The sequence below is a fragment of the Tamandua tetradactyla genome, chromosome 7 (genome assembly GCF_023851605.1).
Source record: "Tamandua tetradactyla isolate mTamTet1 chromosome 7, mTamTet1.pri, whole genome shotgun sequence".
Classification (NCBI taxonomy): Eukaryota; Metazoa; Chordata; class Mammalia; order Pilosa; family Myrmecophagidae; genus Tamandua; species Tamandua tetradactyla.
This window is the reverse complement of record NC_135333.1, coordinates 61386693-61413797: the sequence shown is the minus strand read 5'-3', so window position 1 is coordinate 61413797 and position 27105 is coordinate 61386693. Positions and strand designations below refer to the sequence as shown.

General features: G+C 49.0%; 1 protein-coding gene across 1 annotated transcript; it reads left to right on the top strand.

Annotated features, from left to right (window-relative positions):
• On the top strand, positions 1-25988 carry IL17RA (interleukin 17 receptor A). Its single transcript, XM_077169588.1, has 13 exons — positions 1-253; positions 9127-9151; positions 9842-9988; positions 10818-10930; positions 13247-13373; positions 15279-15326; positions 15478-15641; positions 16515-16598; positions 17274-17358; positions 18088-18099; positions 18298-18399; positions 20316-20357; positions 20987-25988. The coding sequence occupies exons 1-13, from the start codon at positions 119-121 to the stop codon at positions 22498-22500; spliced, it is 2598 nt and encodes an 865-aa protein (XP_077025703.1). The 5' UTR covers positions 1-118; the 3' UTR covers positions 22501-25988.
• The last annotated feature ends 1117 nt before the right edge of the window (positions 25989-27105 follow it).

Below are 27105 nucleotides of genomic sequence, written 5' to 3'. Positions count from 1 at the left end.
CTGAGCTGAGCAGAGCCGAGTTTGGGAGTACTCAGCCCCACGAAGGGCCTCGGGGCGTGTCCCCGCTGCACCCCAGCCCCCGGCCGCGCGCCCCCACCCCCGCGACCGCGCCGGGGCCATGGGGGCTCGGCGCCGCGGGTCCGCAGTCTTCCCGAGGTCCCTGGGGCGGCTGCTACTGGTCCTGAGCGTGCTGGTCCCTGGTCGCTCCGCCCCGCGACTCCTGGACCACCCGGCGCCGGTCTGCTCCCAGCAGGTGAGACCCCCAGGTGGGGAGGCGCGGGGACTGGAGGATGCTGCGGAAAGAGGGTCGCAGGCGGGGCGGGGGGCGGCGGTTGCGCGCCGCGGGCTTGAGGGAGCAGGAAGTCTGCGCTGGGGTCTCAGAGGGGGTCAGAGGCTGGATGCAGAGGTCGGAACTCCCTGGACTGGGCTCTCGGAGCGGTGGAAGTTACGATGTGGACCCGGGAAAAGAGGGACTTGGAGAAAAAGATCTCGGTGGCGCGTGTTGCACAACCTGTACCGCCGGTCCTGGGCTGGAGGCGGGAAGTGACACCTCCGCTGGGCCTCAGAGTTTGCCCAAGGAGAACCAGGCGCCCGGGCCGGGCCAGAGAAGGGGGCAGGGCGGGTCAGACAGGGGCCGTGAGGAGGGGTCCCTCGGGGGAGGCAGGACGAGACCCACGGGCCTCCATGCGGTGCACCCTATACACCCCCTTGCTCAGCCCGGGCGGCTGATCCGGATCTCGGGAGCTTCCCCTATAGTTGTTCCCCTTATTGGATGACGCCAAAGGAGCCGGTATAGAGAGCGGCTGCGCGGAAGGTGGGGGCCCCGTCGGGTCGCAGCCGTGCTCCCCGCGGACCGCGCGGTGGTAGAGTCGCGCGGAAGAGCTGGGCCTAAGGGACCCGGAGCGGCGGGACACGGCTGTAAGCGTTGGTGGGAAGTTGTGAGGAGGGAGCCCGAGGGCCGGAGCGCGGACTCGGGTCCCTCCCGCGGTCGGGACAGCTCGGTGACACCTCCTCCCCAAAGGGACGAAGCCCGGAGAATGGGGCGTGTGGTTCTTAAGGACACGCCCTTCCCCCACCACCGCTGTGGTCTTTAGACTGGGTTAGCGCTGCGGGATAACGGTGGGTGTGTCACATCGTACCCCACTGCCCCGACGGAAGTGGCACACCTGCCTTGTTTGGGGGCATCTTAAGAAAAAAAAAAAAGAAACAAAACACTCTCTTCTCTCCTCCAAGATCTTACTTTCCTATGCTTTCTTTCTGGTTTTCTCATCCTCCACCCCTCCCCCCCATCTTTACCCCCAGTGATTCCTAAGAAATAATGTCCAGCATCTGAGTCAGAGCATGTGAAACAATCAAAAGGATATTTCTCCTTAGCTAATTTTGTGGAGGATATACAAAAATAGGGTGGAGGTTGAGTGATCATTTAGGCGAAATAATTATTACTATTTTATAATATGAATGATGAGAAAAGTCTTGGTGACTCCTACTATTGGGCAAAGCAGGGAGACATATGCTCTGCAGGTCCTCCCGGCATGCTTTGTATTAAACCCTCTAACATCCAGGATTCAGTGTTCACTTTTTGATGGTCATTTCTCTGGTGCTGCAAAGAACAAGGTACTACCCTAAGACTGAGACCAGAAACAAAGATGCCCAGGACCCATCTGTCTTATATCACCTAGTCGGGGAACACGACTGAAAAACAGGGATCTGCCATACAAAACACCCCATAGCAAGTTCTCTTTGTGCAACCAGTGAATGGACAAAATTCCTGGGAAAAGGAAAATGACTTCCAGTTGTGGATGCCCTAAGATTAAAGGGAGCATTGCAGGCAGTAGAAAGGACCAGAGCCAAGGCCCTTGGGTGGCCCAGATGTGTGTGACAGGAAAATGAGACTAGAAGCTGGAAAGGAAAGTAGGGCTTCCATTATGGCATGGCAGGAAAGCCCAGCTAAAAGGGCTTTGACTTTAATCACACAGCGGGAAGCTACCGGAAGGTCTTCACTCGGGTATGGCATGACTCCAGCGAAGGCTGGAGTGAGATGCCTGTTGGTCAGAGTTATATGCAATCTCCTGTTCTTGTCCTCCCTTCTTCCCACTCTGTACACCCCTGGCTCACAGATGCCTCATCAGCCCAGACACAAACAGCTTTTCTCCTCCATTTAACTGGTTCTTAAAAAAAAAATAAGAAAACTATACCCCTCAATTTCACTCCCCTCACGAGAGTCTTGTGCAAAATGATATGGTGAGGGAGGAAATTCCACAAATTTGGCCTCAGAAGACCTAGATTCGTTTCCTCACATCACCACTTCCAATCTCTGTGACCTCAGGCAGCAGTTTTTTAAGCTGCTGAAGCCTCTGTTCCCTCATCTCCACAATGAAGGCTGGGGAGCCATTTCAAAGCAGGCGAGCACCCACTTTCCAGAAGGGCTGTTCAAGCCCAGCTGGATTCAGGCCTCGGTAGCACCCTCCTGAGACAGCCCAGAGGCTTTTGCCTGACCAAACCCCAAGCACAGGATGTGTCAGTATTTGTGGAAGGAAAGAACAAATAAATGAATGAACAAATGAATGAATGAATGAGTAATTAACTTTGCTTGAAAAGCCCCAGTCAGCTGAAACCAGGCATCACACTGTTTCTGGCTTCCTGGGTTTAGCACCTCAAAACCCAGCTGCCTCTGATTTCCCCACAGAACACTGTAGTAGAGAAGCCAACAGAGCCTGCATTTCCTGGGCGGTCATGTGGGTTGGTCAGTTCCTCCATGGCTGCCAGCCCAGAGGAAAGCCCAGAAGGAAAGATAGCAGTTTGGGATGGGTCCATGTAAAATGTTCACACAATTTTATAGGCAGGATACGTGTTTTGTTACAAAAGCATTATTTCCGGAGCACTTGCGGTTTAGTCTTGTGTTAGAAGGGCTGTTTGGCTTAACCCTTTTATCTTCTGGTTGCCAGAGCTGCTTTCAACCCAGTCTCTCCTCCAGGGTGTAAAAAGTTATATGTGGTAGGCACTCTTGAGTGGTGTGGGCACTTGAGCAGTCAGGGCTGAGGTCGCAGCTGATAGTAAAACCAGCCAAGTGGCCTGGCACCTATGGGCACCAAACCCAACTTTTCACTCTGATTGCTCATCAAACCAGCCTTCCTTCAACAAGCTATGTGACCTCAAATAACACCCAGCAATGTGGTACAGGGGAGGGGACCCTCCACTGAGCGCCAGAAGACCTAGGCCTGGCATCAAACTTCCCTTGTTGCTCATATTGCAGCCCTGGCTCAGTCCAGACCCCTCTGCTAGGAGCCTGTGTCCTCACCTGTAAAGGTTGCTGAGCCTCACCTCGCCAGGTTGTGGGGGGCAGTAAATGATGTGATATAGATGCAAGTATTGGACCTGGTGCATCATTCACCTTTGGCTTGGTGCCAGGCCGATGTTCAAAGCTGGCATGAGTCACCTGTATTATGGAGGTTGGGTGATTGGCCCAGAGTCGCCTGAGATGGAACCAGGGATGTGCAGCTTTAAAGCCCACATTCCTTGGTAAAGGCACTCAGGAACTTCCAGAGAATGTGCAGAATAGAATGAAATATTTTCTTTTTTCTACTCTGCTTCTTCCTACTCTATTTTCTCTACTCAAGATGGAAACAATCGACCTCCCTGTTGTAGATGCCCATTATCTTATTCAGAGAGGCAGTATACATAGCAGTGATTGAGAACATGGGTTTGGCGAAAGCTGCATGGACTTGAAATCAGCTCAGTGGGACCGTGGGCAATTTAGCTGACCTCGCTGTGCTGCAGTACTTAACTCCTAGGATTGTTGTAAAGATTAAATGAGAGATGTGTATAAAGTGCTTAGCATAGGAGGTGCATGGATAGTTTAGTGGTAGACTTCTTGCCTGCCATACGGGAGACCCAGGCTTGATTTCCGGTCCATACCCATTACCCACCACCCCCTGCAAAAAAAGGCAAAGAAACAAAATTCAACAAATGGTGCTGCAATAACAGGATACACATATGGAAAAATAATGAGATGTGATCCCACCGTAAAGCATACCCAAAAAAAGTACTTAGCACAATGCCTGGCACAGAAGAAAAGCTCAATAAATATTAACTGCTATTACCACTGTCTTCATCATGAACAAGTCTCCCTCTCTGGTTTGTGCAGGACGCCTAACATGATGCTATGTTCGCAAGTTAGCAGATCGTAAATAATATTCTGATCCTGCTGTTTTTAGAGAATGGGCAGTTTGAGGTAAAGAAATTAAGGATGATTTGTTGGTGGGGAATAGAACGAGATATATCTTAGTAGAACCCGAAGGAGACCATGAATCCATTTTATTATATTATTGAAAATGTTATATTAAGTACCATATAAATTCTAATAGAATTCATATTCTAAGGAAAAATTGTTCACTCTCCATTTCCCTGAGCAAATTAATGTTTTCATTTGTCTGTCTCACTTTTCAATCCTTTTATTTGTTAGGGTAGCATCATAGATAAAATTCTGTATTTTAATTAATTTTTACCAAGTAAATATGTTGATCTTCCTTGAAATGGCTCTAAATGTTTAAAACAAAAAACAGTAGGTTCCTAACATGAAATATGCTCAACATCATTAGTTGTCGGGGAAATGCAAATGAAAACCATGATGAGATACCCCTTCGCACCCACCTAGAATGGCTAGAATCAACAGGTCAGGTAACGGCAAGTATTGGCCAGGATGTAGAGAAATTGGAACCCTCATACACTGCTGGTGGAAACATAAAATGATACAGCTGCTTTGGAAAAGGGTCTGCAGTTCCTCAAATGATTAGACATGGTAGTACCATATGACCCAGAAATTCCACTCTGGATAATACAGGTTCTTGCTTGCTTACAATCTCATGGCAACGTTTGGTGGGCTCCAAGCATCTCCAGACATCCATGTCTCTATTCTTCATGTGTCTGCATCTGTGTCAACTCTGCTATGAAGTTTCTGTCGGCTCTGAGGTGTCTGTCATTTCCCTAGGTTCTGTTATTTCTGTAGGCTCTGTCTGCCCTGTGGCTTCAAAGCTTTTTCCAATATTTAAAGGATTTCCTCATTTAAAGGATTAAAGACCCACCTGGGATAGGTGATCATAATCAAAGATCATACCCATAATTGGGCATGTCACATCTCTGTGGGGATAATCTAATCAAGTCTCCAACCTACCGTGCTGGATAGGGATTATTTAAAAAAGGGCTGCTTCCACATGATTGGATCAGGATTAAAACATGGCTCTTCTGGGGTACGTACTTTCAAACTGGCACACTCATCAGTACATCTTGGCCATCACTCCAGGTCAGCAGATATCCATGTTTAGTATTTACATGTGTATCTGTTTAATATTTACATAATATTCTATAGTAGAGAGCAAGTCATTCAAATGTTTCCATTTTGATGGACATTCAGATTCACTTTATTCAGCCATTCCCTGTTGATGGACATTCAATACCACAGAAAAAGAGGAAAATCTTCCGATTCTTTAAAGCTAGCATAGCCTTAAAATTCCAAAGCTTGATAAATCTTGTACAAAAAAAACTATATACCAGTTTCACTTATGAATATAGATGCAAACAATTCTAAATTAGTAAATTTAATTTAGCAGAATAGTAACAGAATAATGGACCATAACCAAGTAGAATTTATTCCAGGAGTGCAAAGTTGGTCCATTATCAGCAAGTCTACCAACATAACTTATTACATCAGTAAATTAAATGAGGAGACCTACAAAGTTCTGTTAATAAATGCCAAAGAGGTATTTAAAGGTTCAGAACTATATTTTTTTCTTTTTCCTTTTCCTTTATTAGAGAACTTGTGGGTTTACAGAACAATCATGCATAAAGCACAGGATTACTAGATACCATCCCACCAACAACAACTTGATTGGTGTGGAACGTTTGTTACAATTGATGACAGCACATTTTTACAATTGTACAATTAATTAAAGTCCATGGTTTAACTTAGGGTTCACTGTCTATGTAGCGTAGTTCCATGGATTTTTTTAAAATCATTTTTATTCTGTTCCCATATATACAATGTAGCATTTCCCCTCTTAATCATTCAGATATATATTTCAGTGCTTATAACTATGTTCATAATGTTGTGCTCCCATCACCGCCATCCATTGCCCAAACATTTCCATCATTGCAATAGGATCCCTGTACTTTTTTTTTTTGCAGACACCGGAAATTGAATCCATGTCTCTGGCCTGGCAGGCGAGAATGGGATCCCTGTACATTTTAATCCTTAACTCCCTATTCCCTTCCCTACCTTTCCCCACTTAACCCATATTCTAGATTCAGACTCTGTGAGTTTGCTTATTCTAATTGTTTAAAATCAGTGAGATCATACAATATTTGTATTTTAAAAATGCTGTTTTTAATAAAAAATTATAAACAAAATAGTAATGGAAAGAAAATATCAAAAACCAAAACCAAAAACAGTACAAAATGGTGACATACCAAAGCTATTACCATTAATCACAGGATTTAGAGGAGTATTCCCAATTGTTAATCAACTGACTGCATTCCAAACTCTTCCAACATCCTGTTGGCATCATCTTGCAATGTCTTTTGAGTAGTTACCAATAAATAGTAGGAAGGTTCCCGAAATGCAGTGTGTGCTTGCCTTTTCTAGAAGAGCTGTCCATCTCAAAAGGAAAAACCAATTTACTGTCCTCCGTGTTACAGTCCTAGGAGATTCAAGTGTGAGGAGAAATGAGAGGGTGCACGGAAGTGAACCTCCCCACGATCCAGGAATTAGAGAGCAACCTTTGTTAGCACAAGCAGAGGCAATTAAGTGGATTTTGTTATCGGACATCTAAGAACATCTGGCAGGGCTGGTTCGCCAGCCCTGGTGCCAGGGGATGGAATTTAATGACCAGGAGCTGTACGGGAGACTGAAAGGAATTCAGTCTGGACTCCCAGGGCTGATGAGCCTAGAGAGGTAGAATACAGGCGAATTGGCATGCATAGGGCCAATGGTGGAGGGTTCTCAAGGCTATTAACCACTTAGCCACATTGTGAGTGGACCTTGGGTCCCTCCCCCGCTTCACTCTGCCTCCACGGCTCCCTCGTAAGAGAGGCAGAATAGAGTTGCAGTTGCCTGAGCAAGGAGAAAGTCCGAGGGCAGGTGTGAACACCTGACACCCTACTTATGCAGATACACCAAATCACCTGTTGTTCTTAAACTTGCGTTTCTCTGGGCCTCGACGTCTGCCTTGCTGCCTCACAGGATGTGTTTGGTCCATTTTGCTGGTTCAGACAACTGGAAACTGATGGGCCCGAGTCCTGCCCAGGGCCTTCCTTTGTTCCAACACCGAGCCTGAATGTGCGGCAGTTCCCGTTATAATATTAGTATCCACTGTTGGGTGTTTACTATATGCCAAGTCCTAAGGAAGGGGAGCCAGTAATTAAAGAGGAAACCTGATGTACCCGATGCTGGCCACAGTTTGTCTCATTTAGCAGTCAAGGATATGGTTCTCTGGGAACTGCAGTTCGTAGAATTCCTCGTAATAATTTTGGGGCTTCTAGTGTGCTGTCTGCTTGGCAGTGCTAGAGCACTGGAGTATTTTGTTTAAGAGCTTAACTAGTACATGAACACTTTCCCATTGCTTGACATTTTTTGCAATAGAGATATCTTAGAACTGAAAAGCAAAAGCTCCCAATGTACGCACATATGTGCATGCACACACACACACACACACACACACACACACACACTGCCATCGGCACCAGCCAGCCCCCAGCCTGAAATCTTTATTTATCATTTTATTATTAACTCTATAAAGGTGGTTATTCTGATCTTATAGATTAAAAAAATAAATGAGACTCAACAGTATTAGATCTCTTGCCTACAGTCATTTACCTGATGAGTGGTGGTGCGACATCTCATGCCCGGGTTTTGGATGTGTGTGTGTTTTTTCCACAGTGGGGTCAGCTGACCAAACTTAAGCCCAGTGTTAAATTATACATAGAGGCTTCTAATTTTGGCCTTCTAGGTCTCCTTTGGGTTAGAAAGTTAACACATGTTGCCAGAGCAGGAGGCAATATGATGCAATATCTACCCTTCAGTTTCCTCATCTATAAAATGGGGCTAAGGATAGTATTAATCATCAGTGTGTTAAGAGGATTAAGTGAGATTTATATGTAAGTCACCCTGCACTGATCCTGTGATGTTAGGTCCTCACCCCCTCCCCCACCTCTCCCAGCAGTATCATCCAGACCAAAGATTGGAAGCCCCACGTGGTTTAGCATGAGGATCTTTTCACGAGATGCCCTGAGAGAACAATCTCAGCATCTCGTCTATCAGTAACGTCCCAAGCTCCTAGCAGTTACTCACAAAGTGCCAATTCCATTTTTCCATTCACTGTACCCCTTCTCAGCCCGTTTCTCTTCAGTTAAGCGGCCAAGAAAAGTGTGAAGAGGTGGTTCCCTGCAAATGTGGGTCCAAAAGCGAAACAGGGGGCCGTTCACATTTCATTCTTGCACATGCTGTCACGGGAGTGAACCTTGAAAGCATTATGCTAAGTGAAATAAGCCAGGCGCAAAAGGACAGATATTGTATGATTCCACTTACATGAGATATCTAGGACAGGAAAATTCACAAACACGGAAAGTATACCAGGGACTGAGGGGTGGGAGGAAGGGGGAGTATTTCTTAATGGGTACAGAGTTCCTGTTTTGTATGATGAAAAAAATTTGGTAATGGATGGTGGTGACGGCAGTACAGCGTTGTGGATGTAATCAAGGCCACTAAATTGTACACTTAAAAATGGTTAAAATAGCAAATTTTATATATATATATATATATATAAAACCAAAATAAAATTAAAATATTTTTAAGTAGGAGGTGGGCAGGGAGAGGGAATTAGGCTCACAAAAGGTATGGGACTAGCCCAAGGTCCCAGAGTTAATTGGCTTCTCTGACTCCAGCATGCACACTCTTATCCGCTGTGCTTTATATATGGCATGCCTGAGTCTTTTTTCCAAATTTAGTGCTCTTGAACTCTCTGGACTAACATTTTTTTTTCTTTCTTGAAAGTGAGCCAGGGGAGAGCGTCTGAAGCCTTGCTTGTGAATTAAAGTTCCTTCACAGCTCTAATTACCTTCTTTCTTTTTCCACAGGGGCTAAACTGCACGATCGAGAATAGTAAGTCATCTTTTTTGCTCTTGTTGCTTTGTTAATAAAGTGATAAACTCGTGCTGACATCTGACAGAAGCTTTGCCACTCCCCTTCAGGTTTGGGGTGTGGGTTATAACCATCAGTGGGGGGCGGGGAGCGTGATGCTTGGGAATCTTGGATCTGAACTTCGTCTCAAGAATATTGAGTATACAAAAGTGAGAAACAGAACTGTTATTCAATTTTGGAAGTATTCTCAGGGGGATGCCCTTGTGTATCTATAATACAATTTGATTTGCCACATCTTGTCAGTGTAAAGTGAGGGACATCTAAGGTGTGGATTTGTTGTGCAGTTTCATTCAAGAACGAGGCACATAGTTGAAATGTCTGCGCTAGTTAGGGACCTTGGAAATATAAAAATAAAGCAGCTCTTTTTCCAACCCATTGCATACCTTCTGTGCCCCATCCGTGCACTGCTTCAACTCAAAACCTAGCTGTGTGCTTCATCTTCCCTCCTTTAGACTGCTGAGTGTGCAGTGACAAAAGGGGGCAGGGCGGTGAGACAGAGAGGGGCAGCGAGATGGAGAGCAGGCCTGGGGTCCCAGGCTGGAAGGTCGCAGGTCCCGGAATTGTTTAAAAACTAAATCTCTGGACCCCACTGCTGGGGCATCTCGGGGGCCCAGCTGCATTCTCTGCTTGCTGCTTTTTCCTTGTTGCCAGGTAACTGCCTGGATGACAGCTGGACCCGCCCTCGATCTCTGACCCCTTCATCCCCCAAAGATGTCCAAGTCCAGCTGCGCTTGGTCCACACCCAGCATGGAGACCTCCTCCCCGTGGTTCACATCGAATGGACGCTGCAGACAGATGGTGAGTGGGCAGGTCAGTGGGCCCTGGGCGCCTCCTGTCCAACTCCCCCTCCCAGTTAGGCTCAGAATGGGGCTCCCAATCCTGCGTTCATGCTCAGAAACAAGGGCAGAATTTAGCGTTGAAAGGATCAATCACTCAATGCAGTTAACACTTTTTAAATATTTTAGATATTAGCCCACAGGGATATCTTCTTATCCCACCATCCTTAATGAAAGGCCTTCCCCCAGCCTAAAACCTCCATCAGCCTGGAAAACAAACAAAAAGCAGTGAAGGGGTTCAGTTGATGACTTGCAATGCCAAATATATATTGGAAAAATGGTCACACATTTGCCGGCCTGTTTTTGACCTTTATTCTGGGGCTGGCATTTTTTGCAACAGCATTCCTCAAACCTCATCAGTGGTCGAGAATGCATTAGTGAATCGAGGAGACTGGGGGTAGATTTGTGAACAGAGCATGGGGAAGTTCTCTTTGTCGGTCCCCAGCCTGGATGCCGGCCCCTGACCCCTGCAGCCTCTTCAAGGGTGGTGGGCGTGGCAGGGCCCCGACACCCAGCTGTCCCTGACACCCAGCTCATGCTGTCAAACCTCCAGCCATAAAGATGCACAGCCTTTGCTTCTAGGGCAAGGGAAAGCTTCGCTTGTGCTTGTCCAGCTGAGAAGTAAGGCAGAAAGCTAACAGAGACCCGAGAGTGACCTGAAAGGGACGGGAAGTGGAGAGTTGGGTAAGACAGGCAGAGTTCCTCATCCTGGCAGGCCAGGGAAGTGACCCACACAGCGGTTGTTCCCTCACCTCCCTCTGTGTGTCTCCTCGCCTCCCTCTGACTTTCAGCCAGCATCCTCTTCCTGGAGGGCGCAGAGTTGTCTGTCCTGCAGCTGAGCACGAATGAGGCTTTGTGTGTCAAGTTTGTGTTTCTCTCCACGCTGGAGCATCATCACAAGCGGGTAAGACCCCAGCTCCTGAGTGGCTTGCAGTCCTCCTGTGACACCAGTACAGGCACACTGTCCCCAGACTCAGGCCCTAATTTAGAGTGGTCAAGATGGGAAGGTGCTGGGATAGTCTGAGAAACTCAAAAGCTCTGCCTCTGCAGGGAGGGCATATCTGCTGTGAGCAATATTGAGAGACAGAGTGTGTTATTAAAAACTGCCCTGGCCGCCCCCCACCTCCCACCCCTGCTTTTTCTTCTAACCCTTCCTAACTATTCACTCTTAGAAGAAGTTGGATTAATCTGAGGCCCACCCTCAGGAAGGAAGAATTTTACCCTCACCCAAGATCTGCTGTGGGTGAGGCCCAAGCAAATGAGGCTCATTTTGCTGCTCCCAGCTGGATGGCAAAATGTCGATTCTCTTTGGGTCTGTTTAAAACGGTGGTTCTCAAACTGCCGTCCCAGGTTGTATCAGTATCACCTGGGAACTCACTGGGAATGCAAATTCTAGAGTCCCCATTCCCCACCCCAGACCTGCTGAATCAAAAACTCAGGGGTTTAGGGCCCAGCAAGTAGCGTTTAATGAATTTTCCAGGAGATTCTGATGCACGCTGAAGTTAGAGAGCTGCTAAGTGGCCCACAGACACAGACAGTTGAGACAAAGCAGACGCCTTCTCCCCAGTTTCATCAGGGCCCCCAAACTAGACACTGCTTTGTTGATGGCGCGAGGACCCTGTGCCAAATCCACCCAGAAGCAAAGGACCCCCTCCCTTCCTCCAGGGTAATTAAATGAGCACTGAAATCAGCATCTGCGATCAGCAGAGTCTAGCGAAAAATAGTAAAAGTTCTGTCTCTCTGCCAGGAGGGTGCCTGCAGCCCCAAGGCAAGTGGGGACCTTCCTAGCCCCGCCCCCTCTGAGCTTTTGGCTCCAGAACCTTCTCAGGAGATCTCTGGCTTTCCCATTTAAGGAGGAAGAGTCATTTAACAAATAGTTTTTAACTGCCTCTTATGTGCCAGTTCTCCCAATAGCCCCAAGGTCCTCTGGCTGCAGATCCCATAGACCCATCCTTCTGGTTTGAGAGGACCGAAATTCTCTGGCATATGACACTGCTGTCTCCTGATGAGGCCACATCTAGCTTTTTAAAAATAAGCTGAAAATCAATCATTGCATTGACATTTCTTCGAGTCTCCAGTGTCTTGGAGCAACTAGAAGGAAAAACCTAAAATTGTGGAACTGCAACCCAAATCAAACTCTGAAATCTGTTTTATAACTATTTGTTGCAGTGTGCTTTGAAATTTATTGCTTTTTTGTATATGTGTTATATTTCACAATAAAAAATATTAATAAGCAGAGAGACTGGTGGAAACAAAGATTACTGATGCCTCTGACTTTGGATCTTGTTGAGGTTGTTGTTTTAGTCTTTTTTTGGTTATTTTTCCATTCACTTTTTTTTTTAGCAGTTCTATTGAGATATATTTATACACTGTACAATCCAGTGTTTTGTATACAAACCATTCAGTGTACAATCAGTGGTTCACAGTATCATCATATAGATGTATATTCATCACTGCAATCGATTTTGGAACATTTTTGTTACTCAAAAAAAACCCATAACATTCCGTACCCCTTAGACCCCCTGTTATTGATCCTTAGCATTGGTGTGGTACATTTGTTTCTTTTGATGAAAGAATTTTAAAATATTGCTGATAACTATAGTCCATGGTTTGCAATAAGACATTTTTTCCCATATGCCCTTCTATTATTAACTCCTTGTAATAGTGATGTACATTTGTTCTAGTTCACGAAAAACATTTCTGCATTTGTACAGTTAATCACAGTCATCATCCACTGCCGGGTCCATTGTATTATTCAGTCCCATGTTTTGTCTTCTATATTTTCTTCTAGTGACATACACGACTCTCAACTTCCCCTTTCAGCCACAATCACCCACATCATTCAGTGCTGTTAATTACACTCGCCGTTATGTGTTACCATCACCTCTATCCATTTCCAAACATTTAAATTCAACCTCGATAAACAGTCTGCACATATGAGACAACTACTCCCCATTCTCTACCCTCCTCCTGCCTCCTGGTAACCTGTATTCTAGATGTTAACTCTCTGAGTTTACTTGCTGTAACTAGCTCATAAGCTCAAAGATCGGGCTTTGTCCTTTGGTGTCTGACTTATTTCTCTCAAGATAATGTCCTCAAGTCAGTCGTATTTTAACTGAATATTGGGGTTGGAGTGGGTGGTGCAGACAGGGGCAGGATTCCTTGGGGATAAGTGAGAGATGCATGACCTTCCAGCCTCCCCTCCCTCCCTTCTCTCCAGTGGCGTTTCACCTTCAGCCACTTTGTGGTGGAACCTGGCCAGAAATATGAGGTGACGGTTCACCACCTGCCCAAGCCCATCCCCGATGGGGACCCGAACCACCAGTCCCGGGACTTCTTCGTGCCTGGTAAGAGCTTCCTCCCAAGACGATGGCGGCCCCTGCAAGCTGGCAGCACACAGCGCCCATAGGACACACGCAGGCCAGGAACATGGAATTCGTCCTCGAGGCAGCGCCTGTTCTCTGTTGGTGGATACTGACCCAAGGCCCCATGAGTTTATGGGTCTCAGGGTTCCCCCTTCTGTCCAGAGAACATGCTTCCTGCACGGAGCGTATCAGAAGACAGACCACTCTTGGGAGAGTCCTAACCCTGCTCCCAGCAGTTCCAGCCTCTATTCCTTCACCCTTGACTTGTCCCCCACGTCCTACCTGCCTTGCCTAATGCCTGCCCTGTGCATGACACCCTCTCCCTTCCCCTCTAATCCGTCCTGCCAGGTTATCTTCTAAAACACCGTTGGATGTGTGTGCACATTTCTTCTCTGTCCCCAGAATCTCACTTTGCCCCATGCTCTACAGTAGTCCCCATTGTTCAAAGCTGGCCACCTCTGAAACCCCAGGCTCCCAGAACCTAGCAAATTGCCTTGTCTACAGAGATCTCAGGAAATGCTTTTAGAGGATGGGGATGAGCTCAGTCCCTGGAGCATTCCCATCCCCCCACCCCACACTGCCCCCACACACACACTCACACACTCAAGTCGGTCATCACTCCCCAGCGAGTGTCCTGTGCTGTGTGTTCGACTTTTGTTGGTCTCCCCTCCTGGAGCTCAGTGTCTGGAGGGCAGGACTTTGTCCTGTTCACCACCAGATCTTAGTGCCTACAGCAGTGCCTGGCGCACACATATTAGGTGCTCAGTAAGTCTTGGTTGAATAAGTGAGTCTCCCCAGTTCCCTCCTGTGGTGGTTTAGAGCTGTATGTAGTCCAGAAAAATATGTTCTTAAACTCAGTGCACTCCTGTGGGTGTGAACCCATTGTAAGTTGAACCTTTCAATGAGGTGACTTCAGTTGAAGTGTGTCCTCCTCGCTCAGGATGGGTTTTAATCCTGGTCCTGGAATCCTTGATAAGAGAATGATGTTCAGGTACAGAGAGAGAAAGCTACAGAGGGAGCAGCCAGGAGCTGAAAGTCAGCAGAACCTGGGAGGGGAGGGAGAGGTCGCCATGTGCATTGACACATGACAGAGGAGCCCAGGACCGAGGACCACTGGCAGCCCCAGAACGCCAGGCTTCAGGAAGAATGCATCGCTTTGACGAGGCATTGATTTGGACTTCTAGCCTCAAAACCGTGAGCCAGTTAATTCCCAATGCATGGTATTTGCTTGAGCAGTCAAGGAAATTAAAGCCCCTCCCATGTTCTTAAAGTAGGCTGCCTCCATCCCTGTCACTCCACAGCATTTCACACCTGTCGTGGGTTTTCTTGAATTAGCATTACAGCCCAGGACATTGGGGAAGGGGGAACAAGAAGATAATTATGGAGCAATGATGCTCAACGTGTGGTCCCCGGATGAGTAGCAGCCACAGATCACCTGAGACTTGCTAAGTGTGCTCATTCTCAGGACCTGCCCAGAACTACTGGGTCAGAACCTACAGTAGACAATGCTACCCATGAATGTCAGAGAAACACTGCTATGGAGGGACCCAGCCCTGGAAAAGGGCAGGGGCAGCCCACGGGAGAGGAAGCTGCAGGTGGAGAAAGCAGGGACTGCAGTGGGCCAAGATTCTTTCCTCCACAGCAAGCTCTGGATGATTGCACTTGAATCTGGAAGGCCCCTGAGAGTGGAGGAGTGAGGCAGGCCTGTCAGGGCTCAGCCTAGAGAGAATGATGGGGCCTCTGGCCACTGGCAGCAGTTCCACCCTGGGGCTTGGTTCGAAGGAGCCACCTTTGAACAGGCCTCCCCAGAAGGAAAAAGTTTGTTTTTCCTGATGTTGAGACCGAAATAGGAGCCTAATGGTTCATCTTTTCCTTTTTGGCTGGCAGACTGTGAGGACCCCAGGATGAGGATGGTCACGCCATGTGTGAGCTCAGGTAACTGCGGCTGGGGGCCAGCCCTGCCCAGGGAGTGGGTAGCACTGTACTGGAGAGTGCAGCCACACACACACACACACACGCACGCACTCTCTCTCTCTCTCCTTCCCCTCACCGCCCCCCCACACACCTGTGTCTGTACCCTCGGCAGGTAGCCTGTGGGATCCCAACATCACAGTAGAGACCCTGGAGTACCACCAGCTGCTGGTGAGCTTTACCCTGTGGAACGAGTCAGCCCACTATCAGATCCTGCTGAACAGTTTCCCGCACATGGAGAACCAAAGCTGCTTCGAGCAAATAGAACACGTACCGGCGGTAACTTTCTGCCACTTTTTTAATCCCTCTAACATAGCTCCAAACCACCTCTCCAGGCCTTGACTGTATGCTCTCCTGGGCCTTGTTAGTACAGAGCTCAGTACTGTGCTAAGTTAATAAGTACCCAGGGCTGCTTAGTCCTTTTTCTTAACTTTTGATCTTTTCGCTGATACCTCCTCCACTTTTAGCTGTACCCCAGCCCTTGTTTTCTTCCTATCTCTGCATTCTCCTCTGTTCTCTTTTTGTTTTGCTTTGTTTATTTCACTTTATTCCAAAAAGGATTTAAGGATAAAAAGAGAAATGTGGAAACCCAAGACAAAGGGAAAATAAAGATAAAGAAATAAGATGAAGCCAGGGATGCAGTTAGTGCAGAAAATGCTTGTCATGTGGTTCTGTATGGCTGCGAGGTGAGAGCGCAGCAGCCAAAGCAAAGAGGGAAATAGCAGTTATTACACATGCTTGTGCATTAACAACCAACCAGTTGCCTGGAAAACTGTAGTTTCTCCTGGAACAGATTTGAGAGGCATATTCCCTCTGAATAGCCCTCATCAAGTGGGGACTCAGCAGCAGTGGGCAGCGTGCTCAGCAGCAGTGAGCAGTGTGCTCAGCAGCAGTGCAGTGTCCTCAGCAGTGGTGGGCAGTGTGCTCAGCAACGGTGGGCATTGCCCTCAGCAGCAGTGGGCATTGCCCTCAGCAGCAGTGGGCAGTGTCCTCAGCAGCAGCGGGCAGTGTCCTTGGCAGCAGTGGGCAGTGTGCTCAGCAGCAGTGGGCAGTGTCCTCAGCAGCAGTGGGCAGTGTCCTCAGCAGCACCCCCCGCAGCAGATCTGGAGCAGGTCCTTAACCAACTCCCCTGGCCCATCCTCTCCCCACCAGCCCCGACAGGAGGATTTCCACCAGCGGTGGAACATCACGTTCACCCCTCAGAGCTTTTCTTGGTGCTGCCACCATCGAGTGCAGGTGGGTGAGTGTGATGTGGGCCAGCATGGGCTGGGGAGGGGACCGTGGGCAAGTGGCCTGGGGGTTGAGGGGCATGAGTAGGGAGTGTGGGAGGACATGGGGGCAGACATAGGCCAACGTGGGGCGTGGGCAGGTGGTGTATTGGGGCGTGGGCTGGTGGCATGAGCGGGCACAGGGTGGGAAGTCTGGGCCAGTGTGGGGGATGCAGGCTGGTGGCACCGGGGAGAGGTGGGCAGGTATTGTGAGCTGGCATGGGGGGTCATCTTGTGGGCCTGGGCAGGTGGCATGGCCTGGGGGTGGTGTGAGCAGGTCACATGGGGAAGGGGTGGGCAGGTGGCATTAGCCGGTGTCGGGGTGTACGGGCAGGTGAGCATTCCTATGGACAAGGCAGGGAAGCACCGCTCACGGCCTTGTGCCCTCTCCTAGCCCTCTAGGGCTGCTACCATCCTGGCCAGGTGCCATTGCTGCCTTTCTCCAGCCCTGTTCTTAGCGTCACTGGGCAAGGGTCCTCTGGCCCTTCTGTTGATGAATGACCTGGCCCACCAGGTCTGGAGTAGCCAGCCAGGGTCCCTTACCCTCAGGTGGCCTCTGCCGGCAACTGTACCTCAGACGGGGGAGCCCCATGTCTCCCCAGCCTCTCGGCATCTCTCTGCTCTCCTTTCTCTGCTCCCATAGATCCAGCCTTTCTTCAGCAGCTGCCTGAATGACTGTCTCCGACACTCCGTGACCGTCCCCTGCCCGGAAATCCCAGATATTCCAGGTAGGAGGGATGTAGCTACCCTGAGGCATGCTGGGGATAGGGAGAGTTTAATTTCACTTGGAGTCATTCAGGTCTGAGTTATAATGTGGGGCTTTAGAGCCACACTGCCCTGAGTTGGAATCTGCCTTTCGTTGGCTGGGCAACCGTGGGCAGAGTATTTATCCTTTCTGACTCGCAATTTCTTTTGCGGCTGAAAAATGAGGGTTGCAAGTGTCATAGAGTTATAGTGATAATTAAATAGCTACAAAATATATTGAGTGCCTAGTATGTACCATGTACTAAACAAAGTGCTTTTAACTGGGTGCCCCATTTTCAATCCTCACAAATTGAGTCACAGCAATCCTAAATGGAGACGCTCCCCCCACTCACCCAGTTTTGTAGACGGGGAAACTAAGGCAGAGATGTTAAAAATCTTGCCCAAGGTCATGCGCCAAGGAAGTAGCCGAGCTCCAGGTTCAGACCAGAACCGGTGAGACTCAGCAGCCCCTTCTCCTTTCCTGGGCAGCCACCCACCATTGCACTTGCCTCCAAAATGGAAGGCAGGGTGCCCCCTTCTTAAATCCATGGCTATAGGGGTTTCATGTAGGAGATTCCATTTAATGTAACCCACATCTCAAGTGCCTGAGGCCGAGTCTGGGTCAACAGCCGGCCCTCAGAGAATGTCAGTGATGGTCTTTGTGATCGCTTCCAGTAATCAAGAAAATTGTTCTCCCTTTGTTCTCCTTGCAGTTCCCATCATAGGTAAGCGCAACCCTCCTCCCCTCCGCCCTGCAGGACCCACGTGGGCAGTCCCCACTGAGCCCTGTATGGAACTGGGCAGGCCAGGCTGACCCGAGAGGCCTGGCCAGGGTTGGTGAGATGATCAGCATGGTGTGGGATGGGGCCAGCGGGCTTGGGGCCGCCTCTGCCACGGTGCTCATGCTGTCCGGCTCACCACAGACCACGTGCCCCTGTGGGTGTACGGATTCATCACCGCCATCGCCGTCCTGCTGGTGGGCGCCGTCATTCTGTCCATCATCTGCATGACTCGGAGGCTGCCTGGTAAGGGGCCTGGGTCCCCACTCCCCTCCTCCTGCTCCAGCCTCATAGCAAGCCCTTCTCTGGTCCCAGCCCCCCACCCCAGATTCTAATTAAGCATAGACACTGCCTCCCTCACACCAGACCTCAAACTCTGACCCCCGAAGCAGGCAGACCTACTACCTGGCAAATTACTCACTTCTCTGAGCCTCAGGTTTCTCTTTTGTAAAGTGAAGGTTATAATGATTGTAAGGATCCCCACACCACGTAAGGATTAAACACAGTAATGCATATGAGTTCTTAGCACAGACCCTGGCATGTAGTGTTTGCTCAATATGTGATGGCCGCAGGTATATTTATTGTTAGTAAAATTAATATTATTAGAAACAGATTTGAAGGAGGTAGGGTGGAATTTTGGGAAAGGAACAACCTGATCAATCCCAGCCTGAAGCCCCCAGACTCATACATCTGAGATCAGGAAGAAGAGAGACAACAGGCTCAACCTGTGGTCTGTGAGCCTCTGGGAGTGGATCCCACTCCACCTCACCAGGTTTGCAATCGTAGGCAAGGGACTTAACAAACCTTACAGTCAGTTTTCTTTTCTGCAAAATGTGATAGTCATACCCCCTCTCAGGGCGGTGGTGAGGATTAAATGAGCTACCCAAGGAAGGTGCTTGTTGGTGATGATGAATCAGTACCCCTTCTCTCTCCATCCTACAGCTGTCCACTGGCTGAGTTCCAAGCAGGGGAGAGAGTGGGTCTTCAGATTAGAGGGACAGCCCTTCCCTGCCCCCACCCCCCATTCTGTGACCCAGGGCTGTTTCTGCCATTACTTGAGATTCAGCCTCCACCCTTACCAAATGGCAGGCTCATCAGGACTGGATATTAAGCAGCTGGTTAATTGATTATTGTGTTGAGGAAAGAACACCAAAGCAGGCCTGAGAAGACCTAAGTCTGGCCCTTCTCCAGAGGAATGTTGGGAAGGTTTTATAAGATAATGTCTCTGCCAGTGCTTTATAAACTGTAGAGCTCTCCATTGGCATCAGGGGGGGCTTTTCATTTTATTTTTACTGTTGCACTTCTGACCGTTGCCTGAAGTTCCCCCCCAACCACAGGTGAATGAGAGGACAAGAAAGAAACCTCAGTCATTATTTGACTGTCTTTTGACAATTCTTGGAAAAGGCTCAAGGGCTGGGGATTGAAAGTAAGGTTCTAAATATCTTCCTGGGTCAGTGGCAGATTTTGTGTGTGTCACTGAAGAGTTAACATGTACTCTGCAGTCTTTGTTTATAACATCTCCCAGGCGAGTGATTGCTTAATTAAGGACGTGGGTTTCCCTTCTTCACCACAAAAAAATACTAGGAGGAAATGTCGTAAATGGGCCCTGTGGGTTCTGGAGATAATATTGTAAGATTTCTGCCTGCTACTAGGGCCCTTCTGAAGAAGTGGTTTTCCCTGAAGTGGAAAGTCTTCTCAGGGGCGGCCAAACTGGGAGAGGCGGGGAGCCAGCCCTGAAATGAGGGACCAGCATGGAGCCCCCATCACCGTCCCAGCAGGTCCCCGCGGGGTCAGGGCTCCAGAATGGTCACTGTGACACCAACCGATTGAACATGCGCAGTGCCTCTAGGTGATCTCACTTAATCCCTCACAGACCCATTTTACAGAGAAAGAAACTGAGTTTCAGAGATCTCAGTAACAGAACTAGGAGTGGCAGAACCAGAATTCGCACTCAGGTCCTTGATCACTACGCAGCACAGCAGTCTCCTTGCAAAGTTCTAAAGTGCCCAGTAACCACAGCCTCGGGAGCTGCCACCGTCCTCCTTGGCATTGGCCCTTGTCGGGGGTTGGAGAGTGCTCCCATCACACCACCTCCACCCCCATGAGCTGGGTCCCTATTTCTCATTTAAAAGAGCCATTCCAATGATTTCTTTTCCTTTCAGGGTCTCATCGTGAAAAATATGACAGTGACTCCAAATACTCGAGTAAGGATCTCCTTGGCTTGGGAGCAGGGAGCTGTTTGGGAACGTTTTTATTTTTAAGGGAAGGGTGGTAGGCTCTCTTGGAAGAAATGGGTGAGTCACCTTCAGGGGTTCACCTCCTATATCCTTGCAGGAGAGTTCACCTGTAGAGGAGCCTCCTCTGACACCCCCAGCAGAGATTTTGGAGTCTTGACAGGTCTTGGCCAGCTTGTCTCAAATAGCCAGATCTAGGCTAATTTGTTTTTTTAATCATCTGGACAAGGAAAGGAAAAAGGGTTCCTTCATATAGCAGATATAGATATTCCATAGATGTGCCTTCATGTCTTTTTTTTTTCTTAATTAAAATGTAGGCTAAAGGCCAGGTAGGAATGAGAGATGGGGGGTGGGGAGAGAGAGAGATTCCTTTTCCCAGAAGGTACCAGACTGCAATTTTTCAGCAGCTAAAAAAAGTGAAGCAAGAATGTGTGGCTTCTTGCAAAAGGCCTGCCTCACTTCTTGGTCCAGGGAGCCCCCCACCCCCCCGGCCCCCTTGTCCAGGCGGGCTGGCAGTGCCCGCCCTCAGCCTGCAGAGAGAAGGGAGGCTCAGAACCACTGCTGAGCCTGTGGCCTCGGCTTCCCTGGTCTCTCTCCAGATGCCCTGCCCATGGCTGAGCTGGCACCCCCACCCCTGAAGCCACGAAAAGTCTGGATCGTCTACTCAGCCGACCACCCCCTCTACGTGGCCGTGGTCCTGAAGTTCGCACAGTTCCTGCTCACCGTCTGCGGCACCGAGGTGGCCCTGGACCTGCTGGAGGAACAAGCCATCTCAGAGGTGGGGGCCATGACCTGGGTGGGCCGTCAGAAGCAGGAAATGGTCGAGAGCAACTCCAAGATCATCATCCTGTGCTCCCGGGGCACCAGGGCCAAGTGGCAGGCCATCCTGGGCTGGGAGGAGCCGGCCATCCAGTTGCGGTGCGACCGCCAGCAGCCCGCAGGGGACCTCTTCACCGCGGCCATGAACATGATCCTCCCCGACTTCAAGAAGCCCGCCTGCTTCGGCACCTACATCGTCTGCTACTTCAGCGGCATCAGCCACGAGGACGATGTCCCCGACCTCTTCAACATCACCCCCAGGTACTCGCTCATGGACAGGTTCGAGGAGGTCTACTTCCGCATTCAGGACCTGGAGATGTTTGAGCCTGGCCGGATGCACCGCGTTGGGGAGCTCACGGATGAAAACTACCTGCAGAGCCCCAGTGGCTGGCAGCTCAAGGAGGCCGTGGAGAGGTTCCAGGAGTGGCAAGTTCAGTGCCCGGACTGGTTCGAGCGCGAGAACTTCGCTTCAGCAGATGACCAGGATCTGCCGTCCCTGGACGAGGAGGTGTTCGAAGAGCCGTTGCTGCCGGCAGGGGGCGGCATCGTCAGACAGAAGCCCCTGGTGCGGGAACCCGGCCTCGAGGGCAGCCAGGTGGTGGAACCGCTTGTCAGCGAGGAGGAAAGAGGAGCCTCGAGGCTGGAACCTGAGCGTCAGCTCCAGGGCGAGCTGGCAGCCCAGACCCTGCAAACCGTGGTGCTCCCGGTGGAGAGGGGCCCTTCGGCTCAAGCAGTGGAACCCCTCCCTCCGGCCAAAGGCAGCGGCGCCGCCAGCCGGCTCGCGGTGACCACAGAGGGCGAGGCTGTCCCGCTGCTGGAGGCCCGCGGAGCTGTGAGGAACAGCGTCCTGTTCCTCCCCGTGGAGGACTCAGAGGACTCGCCTCTCTGCAGCACGCCGATGACCTCGCCCGACATCTTGCTGGATGACGTGCGGGAGCAGCTGGAAGGCTTAATGCTTTCACTCTTCCAGCAGAGTCTGGGCTGCCAGACCCAGGAGGGATGGGAGGGGCCCCCGGTGGTCCTCAAAGACCCCTACACGCCCTGCGAGGAGGAACAGAGGCAGTCGGTACAGTCTGACCAGGGCTATATCTCCAGAAGCTCCCCTCAGCCCCCAGATGGACTGACAGAGATGAACGAGGAGGAAGAAGGAGAGGAGGACCTGGGAAAGCCAGCCGGGCAGCTCTCTTCTGAGGACCTGGAGAACTTGAGAAGCCTCCAGCAACAGCTTTTCTTCCAAGAGCTTCAGAGGAACTCTGGCTGGGACTGCACGGAGTCAGAGAAGCAGGAATCCTAGCGAGGAGAGAGAAGAGTGTGCATATATGTATGTATGTATATATATGTTTGTGTGTTTGTGAGTGAATTTCCTGGTTCCGCCTTCGGACCTCCCCTTCACCTTCCTTTATATGACCACCTGGTCCCTTTCTGACCCCATAAGAATCCACAGCCCATTCCCAGATGTGAGTGAAAAAGTGTGCTTGAGTCTTTGTCATTCATTCATTCATTTATTGATTTGGCATTTATTTTGCACCTACTATGTACCAGGCCTCCAGGACACAAAGATAAATCACACATGGCATGGTCCCTGCCACTCAGCTTATCATTTCAGTGAGAGAGACAGACTAGCAAACAGTTGAGCATCAGATACAGAGGCTCAGGGAGTGCAAGAGTTGTTCAGTGGTAGAATTCCTGCCTGCCATGTGAGAGACCTGGGTTCAATTCCCAGTCCATCATACATTTTCCAAAAAAAAAAGTGAAGATACAGAGGCTAGGAGAGGGACCAGGAAAATGCACACAAGGTACCTAGTCTAGGGAAGTCCCTGGGTCAGGGGACTGTGGCTGGAGAAGGACACAGTACGTGGGGAGGGGCTGGAGGTGAGTGGAGGGAGGAGAGGCAGGCAGAGCCCAGTGGGGAGGGCCTATGGGTCAGGCTGGAAACAGGGATATCATCCTTTTGCTGCCATGGCTGTGAACTGCAGTGAGGCAGACTAAAGTAGCTCATTTTTGGAAAGAGACAGGGTGGAAATAAGGAGACCCTAGCAGCATTCAGCAGCAAGAAAAATCTGAAATTCTGAGCTCACATTTTGCAGCATTTTGGAGTGAGGGTGGGGGCAGGAGGGAGTGGGCGGGCAGGGGAAATCTGGGAAGGTGTTCCACTGTGAACTTGAAGGCCTAAGATTCAAAGAGCATTTGAGAAGAAATTCAGTGTTTGAAAGAATTTTTCCTGAAATGCCTCCTTAAGGGAGGCTGAAGGCTCCATCTCTCTGGGGTCCCCAAGGGCAGACTGGGATGCTGTGTGACCCTGAGTTAGAGTGGTCCTCCGATGCCTGTTTTTGAGCCCTTAGCTATAGCTCCAGGCTTCAGCGAGGAGGAGAGGATTCTGAAAAATGAGACAAACCAAATGTAACAGAGGTGCGTGTGTGCCTGTACGTGCACACATGCATGTACATATAAAAGAGATTGTCCATGAAAGAATAAGTTTGTTAACTCTGATAAGAATTTCTAGTGGTTCTCTTGTGTCACATATTACTGTAGATCAGGAAGTCCGAATTTGTCGAGCTCTTTCTTAGAGTGAGACTCTGCTGAGCAGCAGCACAGCCACCAAGACTGCCATCCCCAGATGCTGTTTGGGGTATATTCATACTCAACCCAGCAGAAGCAAAGGCCCAGAGGACAAAGAGAAGTAACTGAGCCCTCCCAGCCACCAGCCTTGCAGGCTCCATCTCACTTCTCTGTGGTCCTGAAGGTGGAGTCGTTGAGTCCAGATGCTTCCAGGACTTTCCCTGGCGTTTCCCCAGCTGTCAGGAAGCACTTATTAAGAGTCCAGAGAATGAAATACCACAGTGAACTCTTCCCTGACTGGAGCCAGGGCTCTCTGCCTGGCAGCAAAATGGCCAAAACACCGCAGTCCTAGTGTCCTGAAACTCACTTTCCTTTTTTTTTTCCATTTTGATTCCATTTCTTGAATTTGAGCCTTGAGACCATAATGATAAATAGCCTCAGTAGGCATGGTTACCATGTCCCCTTATCTCCTTTTTTTTTTTATGGCCTTGCTGTATAATTCATATATCATATAATTTACCCATTTCAAGTATACAGTTCAGTGGCTCTTTAGTATATTCACAGAGTTGTGCAACCATCACCAGAATCAATTTTAGAACACTGTAATTTCCCCCAAAAGAAATCCTGTATACCTTAGCCATCACCTCCCACACACAACTCCCTATTGCCCCCAGTCCCCAGTAACCACTAATCTACTTTCTATCTCTGTAATTTTGCTTATTCTGGACATTTCATATCAATGGAATCATACAGTTCTCCAGGCCTTCTTGATCCCTTCTTTCTTATGCCACTCCCTTTTCCCCATCCCAGATATCCCCTCCCCTCTTATACAGAGCCTGCAACCTCACACTGGCTTCTGTCCACTGTAAGTGCTGGGAATTCTGCTGCTCTAAGTGTGCCTGCTGTTTGCTGAAAGCCAAGAGTGAGTCTATTAGAGACATGCCTTTATTTTGTATTATTCTAAGCCATGGCAATAAGCTCTGCTGCACCCAGAAGAGCTGCTCCATGAACAGATGCCCTCCAAGCTGTGACGTTCCCACCTCTCTGGCCTCTCTCCTAAACAGAGTGTAGTAGAGGCAGCACAGGACAGGGGGAGGGGGCAGATAGTCAATTCCTGTCCAAAGACCTGTCACGAGTCTGGTGCAAGCATGCTCGCTCCCTCCTTGTGAGCTTCTGACCGTGATATGCATTTCCATGACTTTTTCTGCCTACAGTCTAGATCCTATTCAAAAACAATGAAAAGGAGGGATAATTATAGTTTAGAGGTTGAGCTAGACATCATTTGATAGAGTGCTGCTTGTGATTTTGATCCTAAACTAGCTTCTCTGCTTAGGAAGGTTCTCAGTGGTGTGTAGGTTTTGAAAGGCGTTCAACCACCACTCAGCAGTTTGAGCTGGGATATCAGAATGCAAGGAATTTTACTTATTTTCTGCTTATCTTTGAAAATTAAATAGGGGATCAGGTATAAAAAGTTGCACTCACAGAACAATGGGGGCTTCTAATTCTATAGCATTTGGTGTTCTCTTTTTCCAAATAAATAAGGGAAGGGGCTGGCCCTATTTCGCCCTGACCCTACCTAAGAAGTACTTCCAGGTAAGGACTGTAAGAGTCGATCTGCTCCAGATTATGCAGGAAAATAATGGCCCAAGAGTGCGTTAGCTTGGAGGATACTGCAGAGTTAGCATTCCAGCCCAGGCTTGGGTCTCACAAGCCACATGTGCCGGAGAGCTTCCTGATTGAGCAGCTGGAGACAGTCCACACGGACTGGAATGGATCCTTGAGTGACTGTAATCAAGTTGTATTCCTGGATCTCGGGTTCCTTGTCTCTAAAATGGGATAGCAGTAATTCCTACCTCATAGGGATCTTTTATGGAGTGATGAGATGTATGCGTGAAACTCCCAGGGGGGTGTCCTGTACCCAGGTAGCACTCCAGGAGTGTCAGCCGTCATTCAACCAGGTGTTGCTGCTGCCAAGGACCTGCTGCATCTCGTAAGAAGTCCTGATGCTTCCTTAGGTCTCCTCGCCCCTTGGCAAAAAGAAGCGCCTCGTCTTAACTCTGGAGTAGAGCAGTTTTTAAACCCTGGGGCACTGTTGATCTAACCCCTTTTCCTGCTGTAATTACACTCTCCCTCTAGCGTTTACTATTTTAGATAATGAAAGTAATATATGCTTTGATACTTGGCATACAGTAAGAGCTTAATAAAAGTGTTGACTGAGTGATATGCTCATTGTGGAAAAATTGACATAATACAGATTTTATATTATAAAAGAATATAAAATAAAGCAAACACCACCACCACCCATACCATGTGTACTGGCAAGTTGGAGTACCCTTATTGCAAGTGGGTAATCCAGTTGGTTGGCCCACATCACTCCTAAATGGCTTCCAGGCCCATCTCCTTGCATTTGGCTTCTCCCCAGCTCTCCAGGCCCCCACCGACTCTCCCAGATCCTCACACTGGGTCCACACTCTCATCCTGTCCCTTTATGCTAATTAAGGCAAGTGGGTAATCCAGTTGCTTGGCCTCACCCATTGGAGGAACATGGAATCATAATTTGAAAGGTGCAAAGAATTCTTGCCCAAACATGCCTCTTCCACCCTAGAACCTTTCTTAGGTGATTATCTTAGCATGAATTCGTTGGCTGAATCCTTTCCTCTCTGGTTCGAGGGGCAGAAGATACAACAGTGATCTGAAAGAAGGAGGAGATGGAGCAGAGGGGCGAAGTTGGCTGGCTTCCTACTTTTGCCTGCATCCCTCCTGTTGGCTTTTGCTCAGTATCTCTTCCATGGAACCCACGCAGAAAATGAAAACCAGCCCCTGCTTTTTAAGAACTACAGAGCTTAAATGGAGGGGAAGTTGAACCCATTTAGCAGAAGTCTGAAGGCTGTCTGGGATCATGCAAAGGTTTTCAAGGTGGCCAGACCTGGGCTTATCTTTCTGGAGTTCAGGAAAATGGACAAAAAGTTACCTTGGAGGTGACTAATGTGCATAAGGCTCCAACACAGTCAAACCCATGATATATCTTAGGGCCCTTCCTAGGGCCAGAACTGCAGGTCAGACTCAACTGCTCATGTGAGGCCCTAGTGTGGTCCCAGCCTTGCCCACTTGAAGATAGACTGCTCCTACTGTCCCTCCTCTTTGATCGTGTGCCCTATTGTATATGCCTGCCCGTTAAAATTGGTGAGAGCTAGCTTGCTGAACCCTAAGAAATGTATAAATATTTCTAATATGCTTAGTCAAATTAATCATTTACTTAGCATCTAAATTTAGGGGGAAAAATGAAGATATGGTCTTATATTGTTCTCTGATTATTTCATGTGTGTTTGGTTTGCCTGCA